The 23,323-nt window shown below is 47.9% G+C and overlaps 1 protein-coding gene across 1 annotated transcript in view; it reads right to left on the bottom strand.

The window, feature by feature from the left end:
• NSUN4 (NOP2/Sun RNA methyltransferase 4) overlaps window positions 1-23,323 on the bottom strand; it is a 143,388-nt gene that overhangs the window by 88,611 nt on the left and 31,454 nt on the right. The window contains exon 2 of the mRNA XM_086952346.1: window positions 5,486-5,928. Coding sequence (XP_086808472.1) covers window positions 5,486-5,928 — 443 coding nt within the window. The remainder of the gene's footprint in view (window positions 1-5,485; window positions 5,929-23,323) is intronic.

Here is a 23,323-nt window from a genome sequence, read left to right as displayed (position 1 = left end):
GGGAATTGCCTCTCTGAACCTGGAAGCTTCGGTCTATTAGGAAAGATTTAAGCCATCCCAATGCCTCCTTTGTGACCCCAGCCTGGTTTAGACACTGTAGCAGGGTGGAATGGGCTACAGTGTCAAACGCAGCACTGAGGTCCAGCATTATGAGCGCCATCGTATGACCCTCATCAGCTCCTGCCCTAAGCGTTTCAGTAGCTCTCAGGAGGGCTGTCTCGGTGGAGTAATTAGTCCGAAAACTGGACTGGGAGCTGTGCAAGGATTTATTAGCTTCAAAGTGAGCCATAAGTTGTTTGTTTGCAATTTTTTCGGTCACTTTAGCAAGATAGGGTAATAAAGAGATTGGTCTCAGATTTTCCAAGGTGTCCTGACTTACATTAGGCTTCTTTTTGATAGGTAATACAATAGCCTTCTTCCAATCAGTCGGTAAGTGCGCAGAGGAGAAGGACAACTGAATAATCTGCCTAAAGTAGGGTTCTAGTACCTGTAGGCTCTCTCTGAGTACTTTCGGGGGAGCAGGGTCCCGAGGGGAACCCGATTTGACGCTCTTGCAGATGTTTATAAGCGTATCGGGAGTGGGAACCGAGAAGCATTGGAGGCAAGACTCAGTGGAATTAGTAACAGCGCTCTCTATAAAATCACGGCCGGATGGCAGCTTGTCAGAAAAACTGGTATAGATGTTGGTGATCTTATCTGAAAAGTAGCGAGCAATCTTATTGCAAGTTTCCACTGAGTTGTCGCAAGGCGCATTATCATTAGTGAGCACATGCATATTTGCTCTTGCTAAAATGCAGTTCACAAATTTTTGTTAGGAGTACTATTTATTGTCCTACTTCTGTAAATTCTTGGGAATTCACGAAAACCGTATAGCTGCACTTAATGCAAGGACATATACCATGGGTGCACTTTTGAGACTTTCTTTAATAACTGGGCCCCTAAATTGGTTTGGTGTTGACCGTGACCTTTTGTGTTATTTAAAATGATGTCTTTCTCTCTCTGTATCAGCTGGCTTCACTGTGAGGAACAGCATTCTGCTCTTTCATAAGGAGCATATCGGCACACAAAAAGTAGTAGTGTGATTAACTACTGTGGCAATATGTGCTTTTTGAGACCAAAAACTATTATGCTTTTGCAAATGTTTGTTATAATGGCGAGGGCCAGGCAGCACCCACACCAATAAGGTTTTATAAAAACCATGCCAAAAACATGTCACACATTGACAAAACTAAAAAGCTGACCACCAATTTCAGACTTACTGGTTTTGCCAATGCTTGTTTATTTTTGTTTCCCATAATCTTATTGGAACTGATTACACCGATTTTCTGTTATGCATATTTTTGGGAAATACTAGCATGGATCAACACATGTTACTAAATTATGCTGCAAAGAAATGGTACCTAACATTTTACAGTAGTTTAGCAAAATATTTTTATGATTTTTTTTTAAAGCAAAGGATCATCAATATTGCTTTCAAGCTTCTGCTAATATTTGCCTCAAATTTGATTTGATTTATCGATTTGTACAGCACATGTATGCCAGAAGGCATCTTGATGCTGAATTTGGGCGGACATGTGTAGACAGGCCCAAGCGATGCTCCTATAAAATTCCAGCAAAATCAATTGGAAAATAGCCATGTTTTCAGTAGTCTTCTAAAGGACATGAAAGACGGACTGCGTTTTATTGATAATGGCAGGAGATTCCAGGTTTTCGCAGTCCCCAATAGGAAACTTCTGCCTCCCCAGCGGACCTGCTTATACTTTGGTATTTGTAGCAGTTTTGATTGAGATGATCTTAGGTTTCTAGCTAGATACAATGGCCCTGTTCCCTGGACTACTTTAAAAGCCATACATTGCGATTTGAATTGGATTCTTTTTTCCAGTGGAGGGCTCCTAGTCTATGTGAAACTGATTCATATTTAGGGATGTCCAATATCAATCTGACGGCGGCATTCTGCAGTCGTTGCAGTTTTTGTAGGTACTGGGATTGTATCCCCACAAGAGGGCATTGCCAGAGTCCAGTCTGGACAGCGCCAAGGTTGTTACAAGTGTCTTTAATGCATCTGGGGGAATGAAAGAACGGATCTTCCTGATCATCTTTTAAATATCCCAGAAGGTGGAGGAAAGCTTGTTAATTTGACCATCAAATATCAGTCTGAAATCAAGAATCAAACCTCGGTTCTTGACCTTGGAAACTGGTGTCAGGCAATCGTCCAAGGTGGCCGACCACCATCTCGGCGACCAGACGGGAGGGCTGGAGCCTAGCAGCAAGACTTCCGTTTTCTTGTCGTTCAATTTCAGGCAGTTGGTCTGCATCCAAGTATTTACCTAAGACATGCAGTTGTTAAAGCGATCGGCTGTCTCCACCACGTAGTTTGACATTGACACTACCATCTGGGTGTCGTCCGCATATGAGACCACTGAAAAACCACACTGCCTAATAATCGAGGCCAGCGGGCCATGTAAATATTAAAAAGCGTGGGGCTCAGAGAAGAGCCTTGGGGCACACCACACGGCAGTTTAAAAGATTTAGAGGCGGAGCCACCCAGTTCCACTGAAAAAGTTCCATCTGTGAGATAGGATGACAGTAGAATAAGAGCGGATTCCTGTATACCCAACTCCGCCAGTCTGTCGGTTAATATTTTGTGGTTGACAGCGTCGTAGGCCGCCGATAGGTCTAACAGAATCAAGGCGGGCCTCCCTCCTGAATCCAGTGATCTTCTGAGTTCCTCTGTCGCCATAATCAGAGCAATCTCAGATCTGTGACACTCTCTGAAACCATAATGTGAGTGGTCCAGGAGGTTTCCTGCGGAGATGAAGGAAGTAAGCTGTGTATTAAGCAGTTTCTCCAATACCTTAGATGGAAATGCTATTCTAGAGATTGGCCGGTAGTTACTAGGTTCCTCCGGTTCCTCCGGTTCCAGGTCTTTTTTTTTTTTTTAAGCAAAGGTAGGTCTAAGGCAACCTTCCAGGTATTGGGAAACCGGCCTGATCGTATTATCTCAGTGAAAACTAAATTTTGTGGTTTGCGGAGTTTTTCGTGGAACAGATAGAAGATTTTGGGAGGACAGGGGTCTGACGGAGCTCCTCATTTAGTTGTCTTCACTACTTGGACAATCTTCCCAAGGAGGCGAAGAAAAGGAGAAACTAGTTTGTGGAGTGTGAAGATCTGGTCCTGGCTTTGGTGATTTGGAGGAGGGGAGATTACTATCTATGAAGATTTTGTACACTGTCTCAACTGTATTTATGAAAAACTGACCCAGAGTATTGCAAAATTCCGGGCTACTGGCTGTCTTAGGTTTGGCCGGAAGATTGGCTAGTGTTTACTGTAGCGAACAATTCCCTACTGGAATTCTTAGCCTCCAAAATTTTTGACGTCAAGTACTTGCTTTTTTCCTAGACGATCATTCTCTTATAGTCTGGCAATGTTTGAGCATATTTTATTTTAATGGCCTTATTTTCAAATCAGAGAGCATTCTGGGAGCATTATACATAGCCTCATATTGCTAAACTTTGAAAACGTGTGTACACATTTTCATACTGGAACCACTGTCAGTAGTGCCGTCAGAGCTTACAACACTTACTTAGAGCGCTCAACCTAATAATAAAGGCTTTCAATAATAAACCATAAAGACAAGTTTGAACAGCATTAACATGGACAAAAATATTACCTTAACTGCAGACTGTGCCCTCTCCTGAGCCATAATGTGGTACTGCAAGCTGCCAGTCAAAGGGTTTGTGCCGCAGGTGGTAGGGACTACTTGACCCAAGGAAAAAATACACATGAAAACTTGTTGCCCTTGACCCCAAACAATATGTCCTGGGCGTCTGTCTATAGGAATTCCACATCCCTGCACCGGTTTGTTGATGAGAAGAAATAAACTGGTACCCTCATAAAAATGTGAAGTAGTTGTTGGTGGATAATGCACATGCCAGTCATATGGGTCTAGCCAAATCCAAAGGAAGGATCTGAGAAGGCTATTGGTAGCCGGAGATGGATTGGATGATTGAGTGGGAGGCGAAGAACTGCATAGAGTGTGTGCGCAGTGATAAGGTGTTAAAGTGCAGGACCTATCTCATGGTCTTGAGAGAACAAGCTTCTGGTCAAAGGGTAGTTATAGAGTTAGACATTCTTAGTCCTATGAAGATCAAAACTTGGGAGATACATCCTGATCTGCATTGACCTGTTCTCACAGAGACCTAAAATAAAAATGGTGAACTCTGTGGAGCCTGGGGTACATTTTCTGCAGGAGTTATTTGAGAGGGGAGTGTTTGCCTTCAATGCTCTTTACAGCTAATGGAGTGCAGTTCATTTACAGCGTGGTGGGGTTCTTGAAGGCAAGGAGCATAAAGCACAAAAAAAGTGCTGAACCTCCCAGACAGTAATGGTGTTGTGGAACGGTTTATAAAAGTGCTAAAGGAGAGATTGCAACAAGTTGTGGTGTGAATTGGGAGAGGAAACTCAGGAAGAAGCTGAGTGACTATCGCCTCACCTCACACTCTTATGGGGTCAGTTTTCCAATAGTAAGGTGGTCCCAGTGTGGGTGAATGAGAAAAGAGCAGAGGTTGATGATCAAATAGGCAAGGTGGAAGGAGAGCGAATGAGAGAAAATGGTGAGAAGGAAAAATCTTTATGATGTGCGAAAAGCAGCCTAATGAACAATTGTGCAGGTTGGCGACTGGATAAACATAAAATCTCTCAGAAAGGAGAGCACTTTCTCCAAGTTTAGCCTTGAAAGTTATCAAACTGTTTAGTAACGCTGTGAAAACGAGTGATCATAGAATCTGGAACCTGAAAAGAGTGGCCAAATATCATCAGGGGGATGGTGAGGGTCCTCTTGATGCATCTTCTCTATGTTCTCATGATGCACAATGAAGGGAAAATTGTCTGGCGAGACCACAACACATCAAGAGGGTGCCTCTTCAGCTACATGTCTGTTTAAAGCTTTGAGTCCGTTTGTTCTTGAGCCTGCATACTAACTATGCATATTCCCTTTGTATTATTGTTACATTTTAATTTTAGACTTTGTTTCCATTCTGATGTGTAATGCTGGATACTTAGGTGATGTGGTGTTCTGTATTTATGTAATGATGTCATGATCTAGATTGTGTGGATGGTTGCTATGATGGAATTACATGACTGGGGATTCTAACACAGTTGGCTGTGGTCTCTGTTACCTATATCCTAATAAAAGAGTCTACTACAATCTATTTGAAGACCTGCAAGCTTTCTGCAATGGGTTTAGTGAAGACACTACATTTTGCAGAGCAGACACCATAAAAAACAAGAGAGGGAGAGAAAAATCCACTGCTGGATGTGAATGGTAGAAATAGAAAATATTAAAGGTGTAGACGAGATCACATGTTACAACGCTGACTGAAGATCAAGTAGGTTTGAAAATAGCAATGACGTACACTTATATACAAAGGTTATGCATTACTACAAATACTAATACAATTGCAGCTCCGTCTAAGCTATACTGCACCTTGCAGGAGGAAATCGGCTGATGTCTCCTTTGGGAAAGGTATAACATTTGATGTTTGAAAAGTTGTGTAAGAGATTAGGGTCAAATGTTTGCTCCTGGGAAGGGGTCTCAGCCCCTGAAGACCTTTCCACAGCTACCTGTCTGCCTGGAGCACCAAGGAGTTCAGCGGGCGTCCGTTCTGCTTGGGAACCCACACTTTCATCTGGCTCAGAGTTTTGTATTTTCTTGTGAGACTCATAGATGAAATCTTCTGCATTAAGAAGCTCCAGCTCCTGCATCACCTTTTCTGTTTCTCCAAAATTGTTGACAAGAGCTCCATATTTCATTTCGCATAAGAGAGCGATCCGAATGGAGGGCCACTGGTCTCCAAACTGGACACTGTAGTTCATGTCAAAGTTCTGTAGCGCCATTTTAGTGCATGGAATCTTCGGGATGGTGGCAGCCTGGGACGGATGAAAAGAAAAATGCTTGATTCTGTTTGAGTATTTACACACACTTAACCATTTGTAGTCAAGTTCAAAAGACCTTTATTCGAATTTCATAAAAGTACACAGTAAAAACATTCATTTGTACAATAAAAAAAACAAGTATAGAATCATAAGTTTTAAAAACTGAAGCATTTCTCATGAGGCAGGTAAACAATTTATGAAGGGCTTTCCATAGTTTTACGTGCACAGGTTATAGTTCTCAAAAAAGTGCTAGTGCGGAAAATTAATTCATCTGCACAATAACATTAAATAAGATTCCCCTAATGAAAGTGGTCTGTGTTTTCTAAAATACGGATTTAAAAACCAATTAATATATTTTAAATAAAATTTGCAGAAGAATAGAAAGTGCAAATCATTCTGTTTACTAATACCATCACATGGGCATGGGTTATAATCATTTGTATGTTGATAGCCCAGGGGAAATCCCAATAAAATTTTTATAGAACCTGCCCTTAATCTGAACAGTAATGATCTTTCCCAGTTCGCCATGGGTAAAGTGAGGTATTGTGCAAGATTATTCCTGCTTAAATCATTTTTCTGATAATTCACAAAAGTTGATTTGAGTGATTCTTTTTCCATTCGTTCTCATCTATAAAGTGCATACAGTGCTTGTTTGACCTCGATTTTGTCATTCGCTTCAATATTATTGGGATGGAGAAAAGATCTTCCCTGTTCACATCGCTCAATGCTTTTGAAACATCCGCGAGCCAGGGAATTGACATGCCATGGTCGCATTTAAGACAGTCTTTTATTATGTTTTGAGTGAAGGTTACAAAATCATTTCTCCAGATCCTTAGCCAGGAAAGAGCTGGTCTAGGTCTAATGAAGTCGCATACGTAGGAGAGGTTAAGTTCCTCATGGCAGATCCATTCTGCAGAGGAGAGTGGGGCACCCAGGATTTTCCTACAGAATCGAGCTTCTTCGCGCTGGATCCCGGGGCTTTTCCCCTATCCCCAGACCTCAGCCCCGTATGTGGCTACTGGTAAACACTGTAGCTTAAAAAATTTTAAGATAGCTCTAGTGGCACCTATTTTCTTAGGTCGGGACAAACTCTAGATGGAATTGTTGGCTTTCGAGAACTTGCTCATGGCGTGGGCCTTGTGCCCACTCCATGAGCCGTTCGCAGCGAAAACCAAGCCGAGATAGGGAAATGAGCTTACAGATTCTAATTGATCTGCCCCTATATGTATCGTATTGAGTTTACGTTTCCCGGTGCCACATGGCATAATAAAAGATTTTTTTAAATTGACGCGCAGGTCTAAGCCCCCCATGTATTGGACAAAGCCTCTAACCAATAGACGAAGGGTATTGGGAGTTCTTCCCATCAAGACCGTGTCGTCGGCGTATAATAAAACTGGCAATGGAAGCCCCTGGATAAATGGTACATTAATATAGATAATAAACAACAGGGGTGCTAAAACGCACCCCTGTCTTACCCCTCTGCCTATTTTAATGGGTCCCGATACTTCTCCACCTGCCCCAATCCTGACTTGCGCTTTGAGGTCTGTGTGGAGGTATGCCAAGAAAGCCTCATCCAGTCCATAGTTCAGAAGAATTGCCCATAGTGTAGTTCTATTCACTAGGTCAAAAGCGGATGAGAGATCCATAAAAGAAAGGTAAATAGGGGAAGATCGGGCAATGCTATACTTATCGATTATCAGTTTCAAGTTCAAGCATTGCTCGACAGTCCCCACCCCGCTCCTGAATCCCATCTGGCACGGGTCCAGCATGCCCGTGTCCTCAGTCCACTCTACCACCCTATTATATATTACTCGCCCCAAAATGTTTAGTGTGTTATCCAGAAGAGAAATCGGGCGGTAGTTCACTGGATCCGATCTCTTCCCTTTCTTAAAGATTAGGACTATAATGCTGGTGGCCCAAGTATTGGGCATATGGAGTGTGGGGAGGCTGTTAAAAACATTGAGGAGGATTGGTGCCCATAGGTCTGGACTGTGCTTAATCACATCTATGGGTAAGCCGTCGGGACCTGGTGCCTTGTTTCCAAGGCTCTCTTTAATGGCTAGAACCACCTCATGAAGTTCTATTTTTAAGCCGTGGAGCTGCCCTTGTGGGGAGCCGGGTGTATCTTCAGATGGGGCTGCATATATTTTAGAGAAATGGGCCTCCCATGAGTTGTTAGTTATGTTACAACTAACTGGGGTAAGTTGTTTGCCCATTTCTCTGTTTTGTTTTACAGCTGACCAAAAAAGTCCGCTGTTTTTCAAATTGGCGCTCCAAAGCAACGACTCCCATTGTTCGGTTAATAATGTGGCCTTCCATTCGGCTATTTTTAATTTATAAAATTTCCTGGCAGCCTGAACCTCAACTATACATCTTGGTTTAGTATTAAATGCCCTGCGCAGCTCCCTATTTGCTAGTGAGCAGGCGGAGTCAAACCACCTAGGTTCTTTCAGCACCTTAGGTAATGGGACTGACAGAGAGGCTTTTATTGCTGAACACAGTTTACCGAAATCATCGATTATCCTGTGACAGTCCCCATCCATGTTTAGGCAGGAAGTGATTAGGTTAGGGTGTGCTCTAATTGCGCTTTCTAATACAACCCCGCTATCAACTCCCCTCCATTTAAGGCGCAAGCCATCTCCTGTTGGTGTAATGTCTCTTGCCCCATTTATTTTTTCATAGACCTTATTACATCCTAGTTTTAGCATTACATTGAGGGGATTGTGGTCACCGAACGAGGTTTCTATCACAATAGATTTTATCACACAGTCTAATAATTGAGGTGACATAAAAATAAAGTCAATTGTGGATGAGCAGTCCCGCCCTCTGAACGTAGGGGCGTGGAGTTCGCTAGAGGTATGACATATATCCATAACATTACATAAGTTATACTCAGATAGGACGTTAGCTAGTTCGATACCCCTGCGTTCCGCCAGATCTAGGCGATTCCTCTCCTCGGTGCCATATTTACTAACAATTTTTGCATTAAAATCCCCTCCAATAAGGATCCGTGTTTCCTCCCCAATGGCAAAACTAGTTTCAAGATTTCGTAAAGTCTTAGTAAGTGCTTCAAAATTCTTATTAGGGAGGGGGCGTGGCCAAGATAGCGGGGTAGCAGGACGTGTCTGCTAGAGCTCCCGACCCCATCGGAAGCCCCGAGCCCTGAATGTACCTGCATTTTCCCCCCGGAGCCACGCAGACCGGCTCCGCGGATCAGGGAGCTAGCGACGGCCTGACAGTCGCTTCCAGCGCGCGACTACGTGCCGAATTCGCCGAGATCCCGGTGCCGTGCTTGGAGCCGGCGCAACCCACGGCGGAAGCAGTGCCCCGGCCCGGACAGGACAGCGGGTCGCCGGGAGGCTGGAAGGCACGGTGTGGACACGCCGCCGCTGTAGGTGGAGCTCTCTGATCCCGGCGGGCGGCGCGGCTATGCGCAGCGGAATGGAGCGGTGAGGTGCCTGGAGCGAGTCCGCTGCCTTCCGACAAGCCAAGATGGCGGCAGATTGAGTGGAGGGTCCCCCGCTCGGACCGGCTGGAGGTCCACAAACTGTCCGGAAGGCCCGCTGTCCAAGGCGGATTACCCCAGCTACCCGGAGGACGCCACCATCTGTGCGGTAAGCGCAGCATCTGGGGCTGACGCTTCACCGGCGGGATCCGGACGGTCTCCACGTCCGAGGTGCAGGCTGGACGGGGAGGGACCTACGCGAGCGCCCGGCTCAGAGGCCTACCCGGGCGGCGAGGGAGACGACACACAGCGCTTGGTAGCGCGGCCCCCTGGTGGACACGAACTGCTACTGCAGGAACACTATCACCCCCGGGCGAGGGGCGCCCCAGGACCGCCGGAGGCACTCTGCGCACGGGCTGTGGCACCCGCGTGGCCCGTGGTACCAGGATTGCGTACCCTAAAGAACGCTGTGGACGGTGGAGCTGCCTGGAAGGGCTGTGGGCCACGTGGGGCGCCTGGAGCGATAGACTCGCCGGCTGGGCCCCGGGGCCCGCAGCACACCGACCTATTGGCTGGATAGAGAGGAGAGCGACGCAAACGCCAGATCGGCGGCCCGGCGGGGCCACGTGGAGGTCCTACCATAGCGCTTGACTGAGTGATCCCCTAACTGAAACGGCCTACCGCCGGCAAAACACAGTGGCCCACCAGTGGGGTGGCACCCCCGCTGCCTTGGCACCATTTCATGCACGCAACGGAACACCCGCGCAGCCCTGAATGCTCCAACTGCATCCCCTGAGACGCGCTGGTTGAGGTGGGACTCCCCCAGGGGGGCCGCGAGCCGCGCGGACGCCTGGCTTGGCCGGGGGGGGGGGGGGGTCTGACCTGGTGCCCGGTACCCACGGCATCAGCTGGACATCGCGACGGAGGTCAAAACGGTCTCACCCAAGCCAGAGAAGCGGTGGCAGGCTCTCCGTGGGGGCATCAACGGCAAAAACCCCCCTCCTCTAGCTGAAGGGGGGCTTCTGACTCGGACCAGTGGAGCTCTTCTGGACGGGGGCGACTTCTCATCCGCCCTGTGCTGGGTACGGGTTCCTTGAGGCCCGGTTTCCACGTACAGGAAGAAACAGACTGGTGGGGAGACCTGGACTATGGCGGGCCAAAGGGGAGGGAAACGCAACGATCGCACCGACCGCACGCTCCCGGAGATGCTTAACAGACAGCAGGCCAAGGGGGACAGAGCCTCTTCTTCGCCTGGAGCAGCAGGAGGCTCACAATCTGGCGCAGCAGCGGAACCCCCGGTAACCAGATCCTTTTTGGAATCTCTCTTTGGCACGTTGAGGGAGGACTTCCAAGCCCTCAAACAGGAAGTTGCGGGGGAGGTACGTGAGGTCCGCAGGGAGGTGGAGGGCCTAGGAGAGAGAGTGGACACTGTGGAGACCTCTGCGCACAGGCAAGCTGAAGAGATCACCCTTCTCCAGCAGGAAGTTCTGACCCTTCGAGAACAACACCTGGACCTCCAATTACACAACAAGGACTTAGAAAACAGGTCACGAAGGAATAACATTAGGGTCCGATGTGTGCCACCCTCGGAAGAGAACCCGGACATTGTTCAGTACCTGCAAGAACTCTTCCGCATGGTCCTGGGGGAAGGGGACGACTTCCCCATTAGAATCGACAGAGCGCACAGGGTAGGTCCCACTAGAAGATCTAATGGTACCCCTCCGGACATCCTGGCGTTCCTCCCAGACTTCCCGCTGAAAGAAAAAATCATGGCGGAGGCCCGCAAGGTGCGTTCTCTCACTTTCCGGGATCACCCAGTGGCCTTATACCAAGACCTGTCTGCAATCACGCTTCAGAAGCGCAAGTCGTTCAAGATTGTGACAGACTTCCTCAGACAGCATGAGACGCCCTACTCGTGGGGGCACCCCTTTCGTATTATCTTCAAGTGGCAGGGAGAGACGCACCATGTCCGGAACCTCCAGGACGCCTGCGAAATCCTGAGCATCACCACAGAGGAGGAGGACGCCCATACGCCTAGACGGAGGCGCACAACCGACGACGGCTGGCATCGCGCTGCGAGCAGGAGGAGGAGGACGGTGGACACGGCGCGGAGACCAGGGTCTCCAACGATTAGGGCGGAACAAGAAGCCGCCGTCCGGACTGCATCTACGGTGCTTGAAGGTCCAGAGTAGGTGGCACTGACCGCTTGACTATGCTCCGGGGGGAACTCACAGTAGCAATATTTCCATGGCAGGCTTGGGTGCTCGATGGGGGGGGGGGTGAAGGTGTGACCACGTGTGGCTGGACGTCCATTAAGGTAACATTCCACGGACTGGTCCGCTTGGGCTTGTCCGGGACTATTTCAAAAAGTTTTGGATACGCGGGTGTGGGGGGGAAGTATGACCCGGGGGTTGATGCTGAGGGCGATGACCGAGAGTTGGGAGGCGTTGTGGTGGGTTTTGAGTGATGGGGGAAGAGGGGTTTGTTCAGAGTTGGGGATGGGGGTAGTTGGGGGGGGGAGAGTTGGAAATTACCTGGCCCAGTGCTTCTACGGTATCTGAGAATGCTAGCGCAGGCACTCGTATTTGCCTGGCAGTCGTCCTGTCCTCACACACTCTGGTTAGCGCACACAGGCTGAACAGTCCGATCCATCCATGGCAGAATTGAAGATACTGACCCTGAATGTTGAGGGGTTAAACAACCCTACGAAAAGGAGAGCCATCCTATCCTTATTAGAAAACTCTCAGGCTGACATATGTCTGCTCCAGGAGACCCACTTGTTAACTGCTGATTGCCACAGAATGAGGTCCCATCATTTCCCTACACAGTTCTTTTCCTCTAATACCACTAAAACTGCAGGGGTGGCTATCCTCCTATCCAAATCGTTTAAAGGTGAGGTGTTGCACAAATTGGTCGAACAAAAAGGTAGACTTCTTGCCTACAGACTTAAAGTGGGTACTCTCACGTTCACTGTCGGCACCGTTTACGCCCCGAATGAACAGCAAGATAGATTTCTACGCGGGGCTCTGGAGGAGGTTACGGCTTCACCGGACACGCACATTATGCTAGGGGGGGACATTAATTTGGTCTTTGACTCAGCGAAAGATAGATCGGCGCAGCGATCTCCGCAGACTGGGGAACTCTCGCAGGCGATCAAGGCTCAGTTAGTTGAATCCGATCTGCACGATCTCTGGCGCGAACTTCACCCTACTGACATAGATTTCTCCTACTATTCGCATGCACATAAAACTTATGCCAGACTTGACTATCTACTGGTCTCTGGCCCTGTTCGTAGCCTTGCCACGGCCTCGGAAATGGGTGTTATATCTCTGTCGGATCATGCACCGGTCTTGGGGACCCTACAGCTCCAGCCGAGCTCAGCCCGGAGGGGGGTTTGGAGGCTTCGGGACACCCTCCTGCACAGGAGGGAAGTGGTGCAGAGCATTAATGATTCGATCAAGGACTATCAGCTGCATAACTCCAACGCTGATACTTCCATGTCGACTCAGTGGGGGGCTCTCAAGGCGGTGCTACGGGGAGAATTTATTGCGATCTCGGCGGCGGATAACCGTGAGAGGAAACGGAAACAGGACGAACTCACCCAGAAAGTCAGGGAATTGGAGACCGTACACCGCCGCACTGGGGCTCCAAGGGTCTGGAAACAGCTGAAAGCTACGAGGAAACTCCTGTCCTCATTGGACCTTGATAGGGCGGAATATGCAGCATTGCGCCTCAAACACGCATATTATACTGGGGGGGACCGGTGTGGCCGCCTGCTGGCAACCAAACTGAGAGTGGCCCATCAGAGTCGCCAGGTGAAAGAACTGACGGGATTTGCAGGACAGGGGGTCACGGGTGACGCCGAAATTGCCGAGGCCTTTCGCCGCTTCTATGCTGATCTGTACAGAGCGGACGACACCAATATGGAGGACGCGGAGGAGTACCTAGATTCGGTGGCCCTCCCGTCACTGACCCAAGAGCAGGCAGCCTATCTGGAGAGAGAGATTAAGATCGAGGAGGTGATTACGGCGATTTCTAGACTCAAATTAGAGAAAGCCCCTGGCCCGGATGGCTATACAGCCCTCTTTTATAGGACGTTCTGCGGGACGTTAAGCCCTATCTTGACCACACTATTTAACTCCTTCTCTGACCCTGGCACTATCTCTCCAGGTCTGCTACGGGCGACAGTGTCTGTCATTCCCAAGCCAGGGAAGGACAGGAAGCAGTGCGGCTCGTATAGGCCAATCTCCTTGCTAAATTTAGACCTGAAACTCTATACTGGAATTCTAGCGGCGAGGCTGGCGCAGCACCTCCCTGGCCTCATTGAACCGGATCAAGCCGGTTTCGTACCTGGACGGCAGACGGTGGACAACACTAAACGTATAGTTCACGTCTTGGAAAAAGCCTCCCGTATCCCAGGGGAGCGAATGCTCCTCTCAGTCGATGCGGAAAAGGCATTCGACCGGGTGCACTAGCCTTACCTCGAACGGGTCATGGCGAAGCTGGGGATGGGGGAAAAGTTCCGAACCATGGTCTTTAATTGCTACAAATACCCCTCTGCCGCAGTCCGCGTGAATTGTTGCGACTCACGACGGTTTGACATCGAACGCGGCACGAGACAGGGTTGTCCCCTCTCCCCCCTCCTCTTCGCGCTCTACATGGAGCCCTTTGCCCACCGAGTGCGGCAAAACGTGGCCGTTACCGGAGTACGAATGGGGGGTTTCACCCATGAAATCAGACTTTACGCAGACGACGTTATCTTCGCGTTGGAAAACCCGAGGCAGGCCCTACCCGCCTGTATGGCGGAACTCCAAGCTTTTGAGAAGGTAGCCGGCTTTCGGATGAATGTGGAGAAATCCACAGCTCTAGACATCTCCTTGACTCTGTCCACGAGGAACGACCTACAAAGGCTCTTCCCACTGCGGTGGTCGAAAGATCAGGTGCAATATCTAGGGATTACGTTAGCTCCCACGTTGCAGGCCATGGTCTCCCTTAATTATGAGGCGGTTGGCAGAAAGGTGAGAGACGAATTAGGACGATGGAACAAAGGCACGCTTTCCTGGCTGGGTAGAGTGGCAGCGATCAAAATGACGGTCTTGCCCCAAATTCTGTATCTGTTCCGGGTACTGCCCTTGCAACCACCTAAGGGCTGGATTCCACAAATGCAAACTGACGTGTCCCGATTTGTGTGGCAGGGCCGTAAACCCCGAATGTGCCGCACTCTCACGACGTTGACACCGGAATCTGGAGGACTGGGAGTCCCCGACCTCCGCAAATATTTCCAGGCGGCCCAATTAAGGTATCTGGTGGAATGGAGCAGGTGGGAGTCCGATAAACACTGGCTCTTCCAGGATCAGGCGGTGGCCGGACGCCCCTTGCAGGAAATACCCTTCCTCCGCCGCCCACACCGCCCCCCGAACCTCTATGCTTCTTACGTAACGCGGGTCCCGATGCAAGTATGGGACGCCACGAATCGCACGTTTGACCTCACCACGTTCCCCTCACCTTTCACACCTATTGTAGACAATCCCGACTTCACACCGGGGATGGAACACGGGGCCTTCTCACATTGGAGAGATAAGGGCTGTAGGGCACTCGTCCATATGTACGCGGCGGATGGAATTATTCCCTTTCACAGCCTTAAAGATACTTATCAGTTAACCGAATCTGACCGCATGAGATACTGGCAGGTCCGACACTGGGCCTTGCAGCCGAGTGTGAGGGACTCTGCAGACAGGAGGCTCCTCCCATATGAGCGATGGCTAATCACCCGCACCTCAGACTCTAAACTTATCACTGACCTATACAAATTGCTCCAGCTCCCGTCTTCACACTTCTATATTCCCGGCAGGGAGCGATGGAATAGGGAACTGGGGAGAACGCTTAGCCTTAAAGAATGGGAACGTATTTCATACAGAGCACGTCACTCGGCCTACCATGTAGGCCTCACAGAAACCTTCACGAAGATATCCACCTACTGGTATCACACCCCAGAAAGACTACACGAAATGAACAGGCTTCTTAGCGATAGATGCTGGCGGGAGTGCGGGCAGGTGGGCACACTGACACACATACTCTGGGACTGCCCAGCACTGCAAGCCTACTGGTCGATGGTGATAGACGAAGTTGATAAATGCTTCGAGATCGAACTGCCCCGTTTCCCAGCGTATACCCTACTGGGTCTACCAAACGACTTAATGTACCCGCTAAAATCTAAGAGGGGGAGGCAGATAGCCGTTATGCTGGGCTCGGCGGTACAAAACATTCTGATTCACTGGCGCACGACCACCACTCCCTCACGCACGGGTTGGCTGCACAGGTTGTGGCATGTTCTGGGAATGGAAAAAATGTCTCTCACGCTGGCAGGAGACGTGACTGGTTTTGAGGAACTGTGGCAACCCTTTCATTCATTGCTGGCTTCAGAATTCACCGAAATAACATGCCCGAGATACCTCAGGTTACTGCGGCTTACACCCCCTTTGTGAGGCATGGTTTCATTTGGGTGGAGGCCTCCAGGGACTCACGGATATATGCGGGGTGGGTGAGAAGAAGGATGATTGATTGCTTTCATGCTACACAGCACTGGGCGGGGAGGGAGGGGAGGGGGAAGTTTGTTGGGGCATGTTGTTCTGTTCATAGAGGTACAGGCCCATAGGGCGACGCTTTTTTCTTGTTTTTCTCTTCCTTTTTTTATCTTTTCTTGTATATGCCTTTGTGCGGAGAGCAGGACATTGAAACAGCCCTGGGGCTGGGACATTAGCATTTCTGGTCTTGAGCTGCCTCTTGCAGTACCCAGTGCGTGTATGTAATCTGCATTCTATGTGAGCTATACCTTTCTAATAAAATGCTTTAAACATAAAATTCTTATTAGGGACAGAACAAAAATCATTGTTATAAAAATTAATTAAATAAATCCGGGTCTTTCGCTTGAACTCTAAAATCTGAATGTTCGGGTGCCCTCTTGAAAGGTCTGTGATTGTACCACCGGCCAGTGTCTTGATACCAATAAACAAGCCTCCCACTGCGCGTCCAAAATCTGGTTTCAGTGCTGTCACGCTAAAGCATTGATACCCTTCAATATATAAGTTCTCCACAGCCCAAGTCTCTTGAAGAATAATAATGTCTTTGCCATCCAGTATCTTGACCCATTCAGGGTTTGTTAGTCTTGTCTCTAGTCCTGCAACATTCCAGCTGAGAATAGATAAGTCACAGTGTTCAATATGTTTAGCAGATTTTCTTATAACATTGTTGGCTATACTCTGCATAGGGATAGTTAAAGTTGAAAGTGCGGCCTCTTCTGTGGTTACAGATATTGTGGTGTGACTTTGTGCGGGTATTTCCCGAGTAACAGTGTCTAACACCAGGGGGGGAAATTCCTCAATATAGGCACTTAAGTCTCGCTGTTCGTCACTACTTCCCTTTATCCCCAGTCAATCCTGTTCTTCTAGATTTGAGAAAGCATACTCAAATCGGTTATAAGTTGGTATGTTGTATATAGGCCTCAACTCATTATACCCTGGATTGGGATTTACATTAGGGCTGAAGTGTGGCCTCTCACTATAGTTGTGCCGGGACATAAAAGGGAGTTGTGGATATGACATCTGGTATCCCGTGGGTTTTGTTTGATAACACTGGGCTTGATTGTTCATGGGATTGAAATCTTGGTTCAGTTGATGGAATGGGTAAAGATTCCTGATTCCAAGATTTCGATCCTGGGAATGTGCAGCCGGTTTAAACATGGAATCAGAAGCTGGGGCTAGATGTCTGTAGAAGTAACCCAAGGGGAGCAGGGTCGTATTAAATTCCCAGGGTGAGGGTAGTGGTGCATTAGCAAGGGTTTTTTGGGCCCATTGTGGGGACCTAAAATAGATGACGACACAGTCTCCCTCAAACTTTTTCCTCAATGGACCTACCGACCCAACTCTTTGTGTTTGGATAATCTCCCTTGCTCCTTCCATTGGGAAATTACAATTAGCGGATAGCCAGTGGAGAATCCTATTATTGAGAGTTGTGTGGCTTTCTTCTTGTTCATTCTTTAATTTGGGAACATTTACCAAGATCAGCACATATGCCCCGCATTCAGGAGGAAGGTTGATGCGAAAGGGCATCTTCTTCCTAGGATTCAATAAATTGGATTCAGATTAGGTTGTGGGGCAATTTTGGGGATTACTCTTAGATTGGTGAATTGGGGCCCTTTCACTATTATCGGTGTTAGGGTCCGTCCTTAACACACTTACTGTTTTAGTTAAATTCTGATTTGAATTAAGGGCTTGTTCTTTTGGGGGGGGGGGGGGGGGGGTTTGCTAGTACTAGGTGTGGGCGCAGTTGGGGTGGGTTTATTTTGGCTCACCGTTTTTAAGTTGGTGTTAGTATTGGGGCCACTAGTTTTGGCCTTAGAGGAGCCTGATATCCCATTATCAGCTTTATTAATGGAAATCTGCCCTGTACCCAGTTTTGATACAAGATCGTCCAACACTTTCAGCTTTTTGTCCAAATGTAAGATTTGTTGGTTAATTGGTCCTAAGAGTGTGGACAATAATGTCTCCATCCTCCCCCCAAAATGCCTCATTCCCTGGTACTACAGTAGCTTCTATAGGTAAAGTTTTGGCTGCCATAATTTCATCTTTCCCCCTGATCTTTTCCTGTTCTACGGGGGCAGGGGCCCTCCGGTTGAGCTTGCGTCCTCCTTTATTTCTATGTGTTTTTAATGGGGACTCAATATTTAGATGCTTCATTTTTCTCTTGGCTTTTTGGCCCCTGGTTCGCGCAGGGATACTCTCACTTTTGTCTACCTCAGTGATTGATATATCAGAGTCCGCCTGTGAATCAGTGTCGTTTACACAAGGGTGGTCATCAACCAGTAATGCGCAGGAGTCTTGGCTGATGTTTGTATCAGCCCTGAGCAGGGTAGGAGTTGATGGTAGTCTGCTACCAGGGGTATGTTGTGACACTGGAGCAATGTCCGTGATTATGCAGTTCTCATTTGGCTCTATCCCTGGGAGTCCTGCATAGGAAGCAGCAAGTAGTGAGTCAGTGGAATTGTCATGATTCAATAGAGGGGGGGGCAAGGTGGATGGGAGTGAAAAGCGCCTTTCTGTGTTCTGAATGGCATTCGCGACAACATCAATTGTTTTTTGAAGCATTTTATCGACTGCGGTCAATGTTGGTCGCGGAGTAGTAGTAACCAATGGGTGGGCCGATTTAAGAGAGTCTTTTGACCTAGTTGCAGGTGCGGTTTTTTTCCCCATAGTTCAGGCACAGTTATAACCAACATTTAAATTGCTTTATCACTGACCTTGCATATGGTCCACAGAAATGGAAAAGGACAGCCAAGGGAGGTGGCCCAGCCCAGCCTCCTTTGGCCTCCGACGGCCTAAGACGGCCCCGCCCTTGTCCCGGACTTCTCGCGGGTGCGAGGGGCGTTCCGTGCTTTATTGCGCCTCCGCGCGCTCCTGTGGCGTCACTCCCGCGCCTGCAGCCGCCGGGGCACTTGGGATGTGAAGTCCCAGCCCTCACGGCGTCCTCAGTGTGGCGGTGTTGGCCGTTTCCCTCACTGCGTTGTAGGAGTGGGTGCTGGGGCGCTGAAGCTGGCCCAAGGATCGCTGGCCGTTTACCTCACGGCGTCTGGTAAGTCCCCCAGGGAGCTCAGGGCTCTCCGTGCTTTATTGCGCCTCCGGGCGCTCCTGTGGCGTCACTCCCGCGCCTTCAGCCGCCGGGGCACCTGGGATGTGAAGTCCCAGCCCTCACGGCGTCCTCAGTGTGGCGGTGTTGGCCGTTTCCCTCACTGCGTTGTAGGAGTGGGTGCTGGGGCGCTGAAGCTGGCCCAAGGATCACTGGCCGTTTACCTCACGGCGTCTGGTAAGTCCCTAGGCACAGGTAAGCTGTTTTTACACAGAGTGTCCTTGAGGTCATGGTTACTTCGAATATACAATAGTGACCATGGCCTTGGGTCTCACTGGAACATTTGTAGCATTACCTGTGGGAAGTACATTCATTTCTGAAAGCCTTAAGGATAAAACTTCTGTGGCAGGCTATGATCTTCGAGTTAATGCTGATATCATATGCAAATGGTGACAAGTCATATAAAACTGAATTAGGGTTTTAATTTCAATATTGTAGAAAATGAGTTTGGCAGCGTCAGAAGCCATGAAAATATATACAGGTTACATATAATTGCTGAGAGGTGGTTATGCCTGCAAAATACTTTTTGCATGGTATATAATGGAGTGGCGGATAAGAGGGCACACCATAAACTTTACAACTCATGTGGAGTGACAAGAATAATGTGTAATGAAAGGAAGGGACTAGCACTTGCCTTGCCAGACATACCCTCTTAATTGCATAGATTCCATATATTAGGAAGCCACTAACTTTTTATTTTATCTGCCCTTCATAATCCTAAAGGCATCTTTTTGGGGAGTGTTTCTTTTCAGGTATTTAGGATGGTGAGCTGGCCGTGAATGCAAGGCTGTGCGTGGGTGTACACGTCAGGAGGAACAGACAGCGGTCAGTGGACTGAGTAACACCACACCATTAGAAAAGCATCTCACGTGCATCAGCTCACGTGTACATCAAAGGACATCTTCCCTTTTTTGAATGCACACTGATGCATCCTTAGTATTTCCATTAAAATGAAATACAAGAGAATATTACAATGCCTGGCCACCTGGAGTGGAGTGTGCTATATTCCTGACTCCATTATGAATAGAAATACAGTTCAAAAGTGCAATGCTTTATGCTTGGCACCATCCGCCTTTGAACACCCAACTTACAGTCACACAACACATATAATGGTGGAACAGGCTTATGAAGCCGTTGGCCAAAGATCAGACAATATAGGTGGACGCAGTAAAGAGAACTGCAAGGGATATGTTCCTCTTTCGACTCCATAAAGATGATACTTTGAATGAAGCAGACCCCCATAACTGAGTCTGAGGGCTTAATAATTTCAACTTTCAACTGAGACAAAACCCGGCCAAATCTATTGAGCCATATATTTATGCAGTTTATGCCAAGTTATTGAGGCTGCTAGTGGAAGCCTTGAGAATCAGGGATGTGTGTGTGTATGACCATTTACTTAGATGAAATGTAGTTCATGGTTCAGGATTAATTCATTTGAGGGAACAGGTGTTGATGTCTATAACTCGGTCAAAGGAACTGCTTTTCCGGACATCTGGGGGACTTTGAGAAGGCCGTGGGTCTGCACAGTAAGTCACTGAAAGCCCAGAATCACAGGATGTTGAGCCGATGCCAAGTCTCTTTGCCCCCTTTGTTGAGTTTGTCCTGCCCCTGCTAACACAAAAAGCACCATGATGTGGCTTGCACTGACCCGCAACAGGGCACTTTTTTCAGTGGCTTGCAGCCTTGCTGGACAGCAGATGTCCTGCCAGACGACATGGCTAAAAGACATACACATCAACAATGCCAATAGTTTGGGAATAGCCGAGATATATTGGCTCTGCCAATACTTGTTCAGAGTTGGTGTCTTGCTGATCAAATGTGGAATTGATAGTATGAAACAGGTGAGGAGCTCTGATGTGAAGCAAGAATGTGGCATAATGACCAGATCTGCCGACATGGGAACTGGGGAACCAGGTTCGAGTTCTGGGGTCGTGACTCACATACTCCCCGCACCACACTCAGCCCCTCCCCCCCTCCCCCCAGTACAACAATGAATAAGTCATTGTGCAATATTACATGGGGGTACTTAAAAAGCTTCAATACCATTGGCTGGTGTTAAAACTATGGCAAGATGGAGGACTAACAAGCACTCCAAAACCATTGATCGTTCAAAACAAAAATAAAAGCAACAGCAAGAGGAGGGTAGTGGGGGGGGCTGGTCAAATAGGAGGGGATTTGGAGATGGGCAAGAAATAGCAAGAGAAATCAGCAACAAAAATCAGTGTCATTGTGAAATGTAGTTAGTGAGCACTTAAAGCACTCCAATTTAACTTCAAGAATTGCATTTGTTTATGACGCACATGCATTTTAGTGGTATCTATGTATGTGTACAAGAAAGATGGCCTGAAACCCCAAGTACTGCTATGGAGTGCTTGGTAACAAAGGAAAAGTAGCTATGCAAACCAGGAGCAATGCAAGGAGACATGTACTTGGTCCATGCTCTATGGGAGAGCCAAACACAGGAAAAGCACATGATACCCTAATGCCATGACGAATGGTAAAGAAAATCAGTGTGACGCTGAAGTTTACTAATAATAGTAGGTGGGCAGCCTGTAAGCCCACAGATTAAACACAACGTGTCTCTTTGAGACAGCAGCGAGACATAAAATATTAGATTTCACACAGGTGAATCCTACTGGCTTTTGCCAATGCTTGTGTTTAGAAACAGGGAGAATAAGTGATTTTTCCATAATCACAATAATTTGGAACTGAGGTTTAGGCTAGAGAGGGATGATATGGCGTCCTTTCAGGAAAGAAGGTAGCGTAAGGGCAAGAGATGCAGACTACGGAGCAGGGAAACCGGGTTCTATTTTTGGCATTGGCTTAACAGCCTTGATTTTGGACAAATTGTCTACAAAAATGAATTTCTCCTAACGTAAAGTAACTGGTGCTAATGTAAAGTGCTCTAATAACTTCAGGTGGTGTTGGCACTACATAAAAATGCACAAAACAAATGTGAAAAGCAGAGTCAGGGGAAGAGGGTATCTGTGCAACGGGAGTTCAGCGGGGTAAGCAGCGACAGTCAGGAGGTTGACAGGCAACCAACAGCAAATGCAGGCTGCCATAGGAGATCAAGTTATTTGGCTATAAACACAATGTGGAACGGAGGCCGAGACTAGGGAGATTTTGTGGTGTCCCCTTGGGAGAGGATGTGGCGTATGGGCCACAGCTCCCAACTATGGAGCTGGGACACCAGGTTCGAATTTCAGAGTTTACTTACATCTTTGATTCTGGGCTAATCACTTAATCTCCCCGTGCTAACACAAATTAATGTGCTTTTGTAAAGCGCTCCAATACCTTCAGGTCATGCTGGCACCACATAAAAAACTGCACACAAAAAACAGAAAGAATCACAGTGTTAGGCTGGTATACAGCAATGAACATGAGGAAATACATTGTATCCTCAACCACAATAAAAGGACTACTTTTGCCCTGGACACAAAAGGGCTGGCAACCCTTAAATGATATCAAGACTCAGCCTGGCTCCTTTGAAGAGAATTCAAGTTAATCAACATTGGAGCATGGAAACACTTCACCGGTGAATGTGGAAAAAGTAAGCAAGTGTCCCAACGTGAGAAATCTGAAGAAATAGTCACCCCTAATAAAATGAGAATCAACAAGGTGAGACATTAACAGTTCAATCATTTTGCGCAGAAGAAAGGTCACTATGCAATTACAGAAGATGATGCAGGTACTTTAGGAGCTCTGACAAGCCCTGTGATAAAGCTTACCTGATTCACATATGGGCTGGTTTTCCAACTAAAAGTACCATTGCCAAACACATATGGTGCAAACACGCGCACACAAACCTAGTACCCACAAACGTGGAAAAATTAACAGACTACACGTGTGCCAAGTAATAGTCATGTACATATGCTCCAATCATCACGCCATCTATGCACGACCAGGACTTTAAAAAGGCAGAACACCACCACTCACTAGAAAGAAACAGACTACAATGTGGCTTTAAAGCAGTAACGGGGGAATGGGGTGATTGGAGGGGCAAGCACAAGGAGGTGTGAGGGAGCAAGCAGAGACGGGAGGGAGAAGGTGGGGGAAACCTAAAGCAGCAATGAAGAGAAAAGCAGTGACATCGGAGGGAGTGATCTGTGGACGGGGCATGAGGGTGGGTAGGCGGAAGAGAGTTGTTAAAAGCATGAGCACTGTGTATAGTGCTGAAAAAGAAAGAAGAAAGTAGGTCCTGAACTGTTCGTAAAAACTGGAGCAGGAGATGTTTATAAGTGCGTGGTCCATGTTCTGGGA

The sequence above is a fragment of the Lissotriton vulgaris genome, chromosome 1_1, assembly GCF_964263255.1.
Source record: "Lissotriton vulgaris chromosome 1_1, aLisVul1.2, whole genome shotgun sequence".
Lineage (NCBI taxonomy): Eukaryota > Metazoa > Chordata > Amphibia > Caudata > Salamandridae > Lissotriton > Lissotriton vulgaris.
This window is presented reverse-complemented; position numbering and strand designations above follow the sequence as displayed.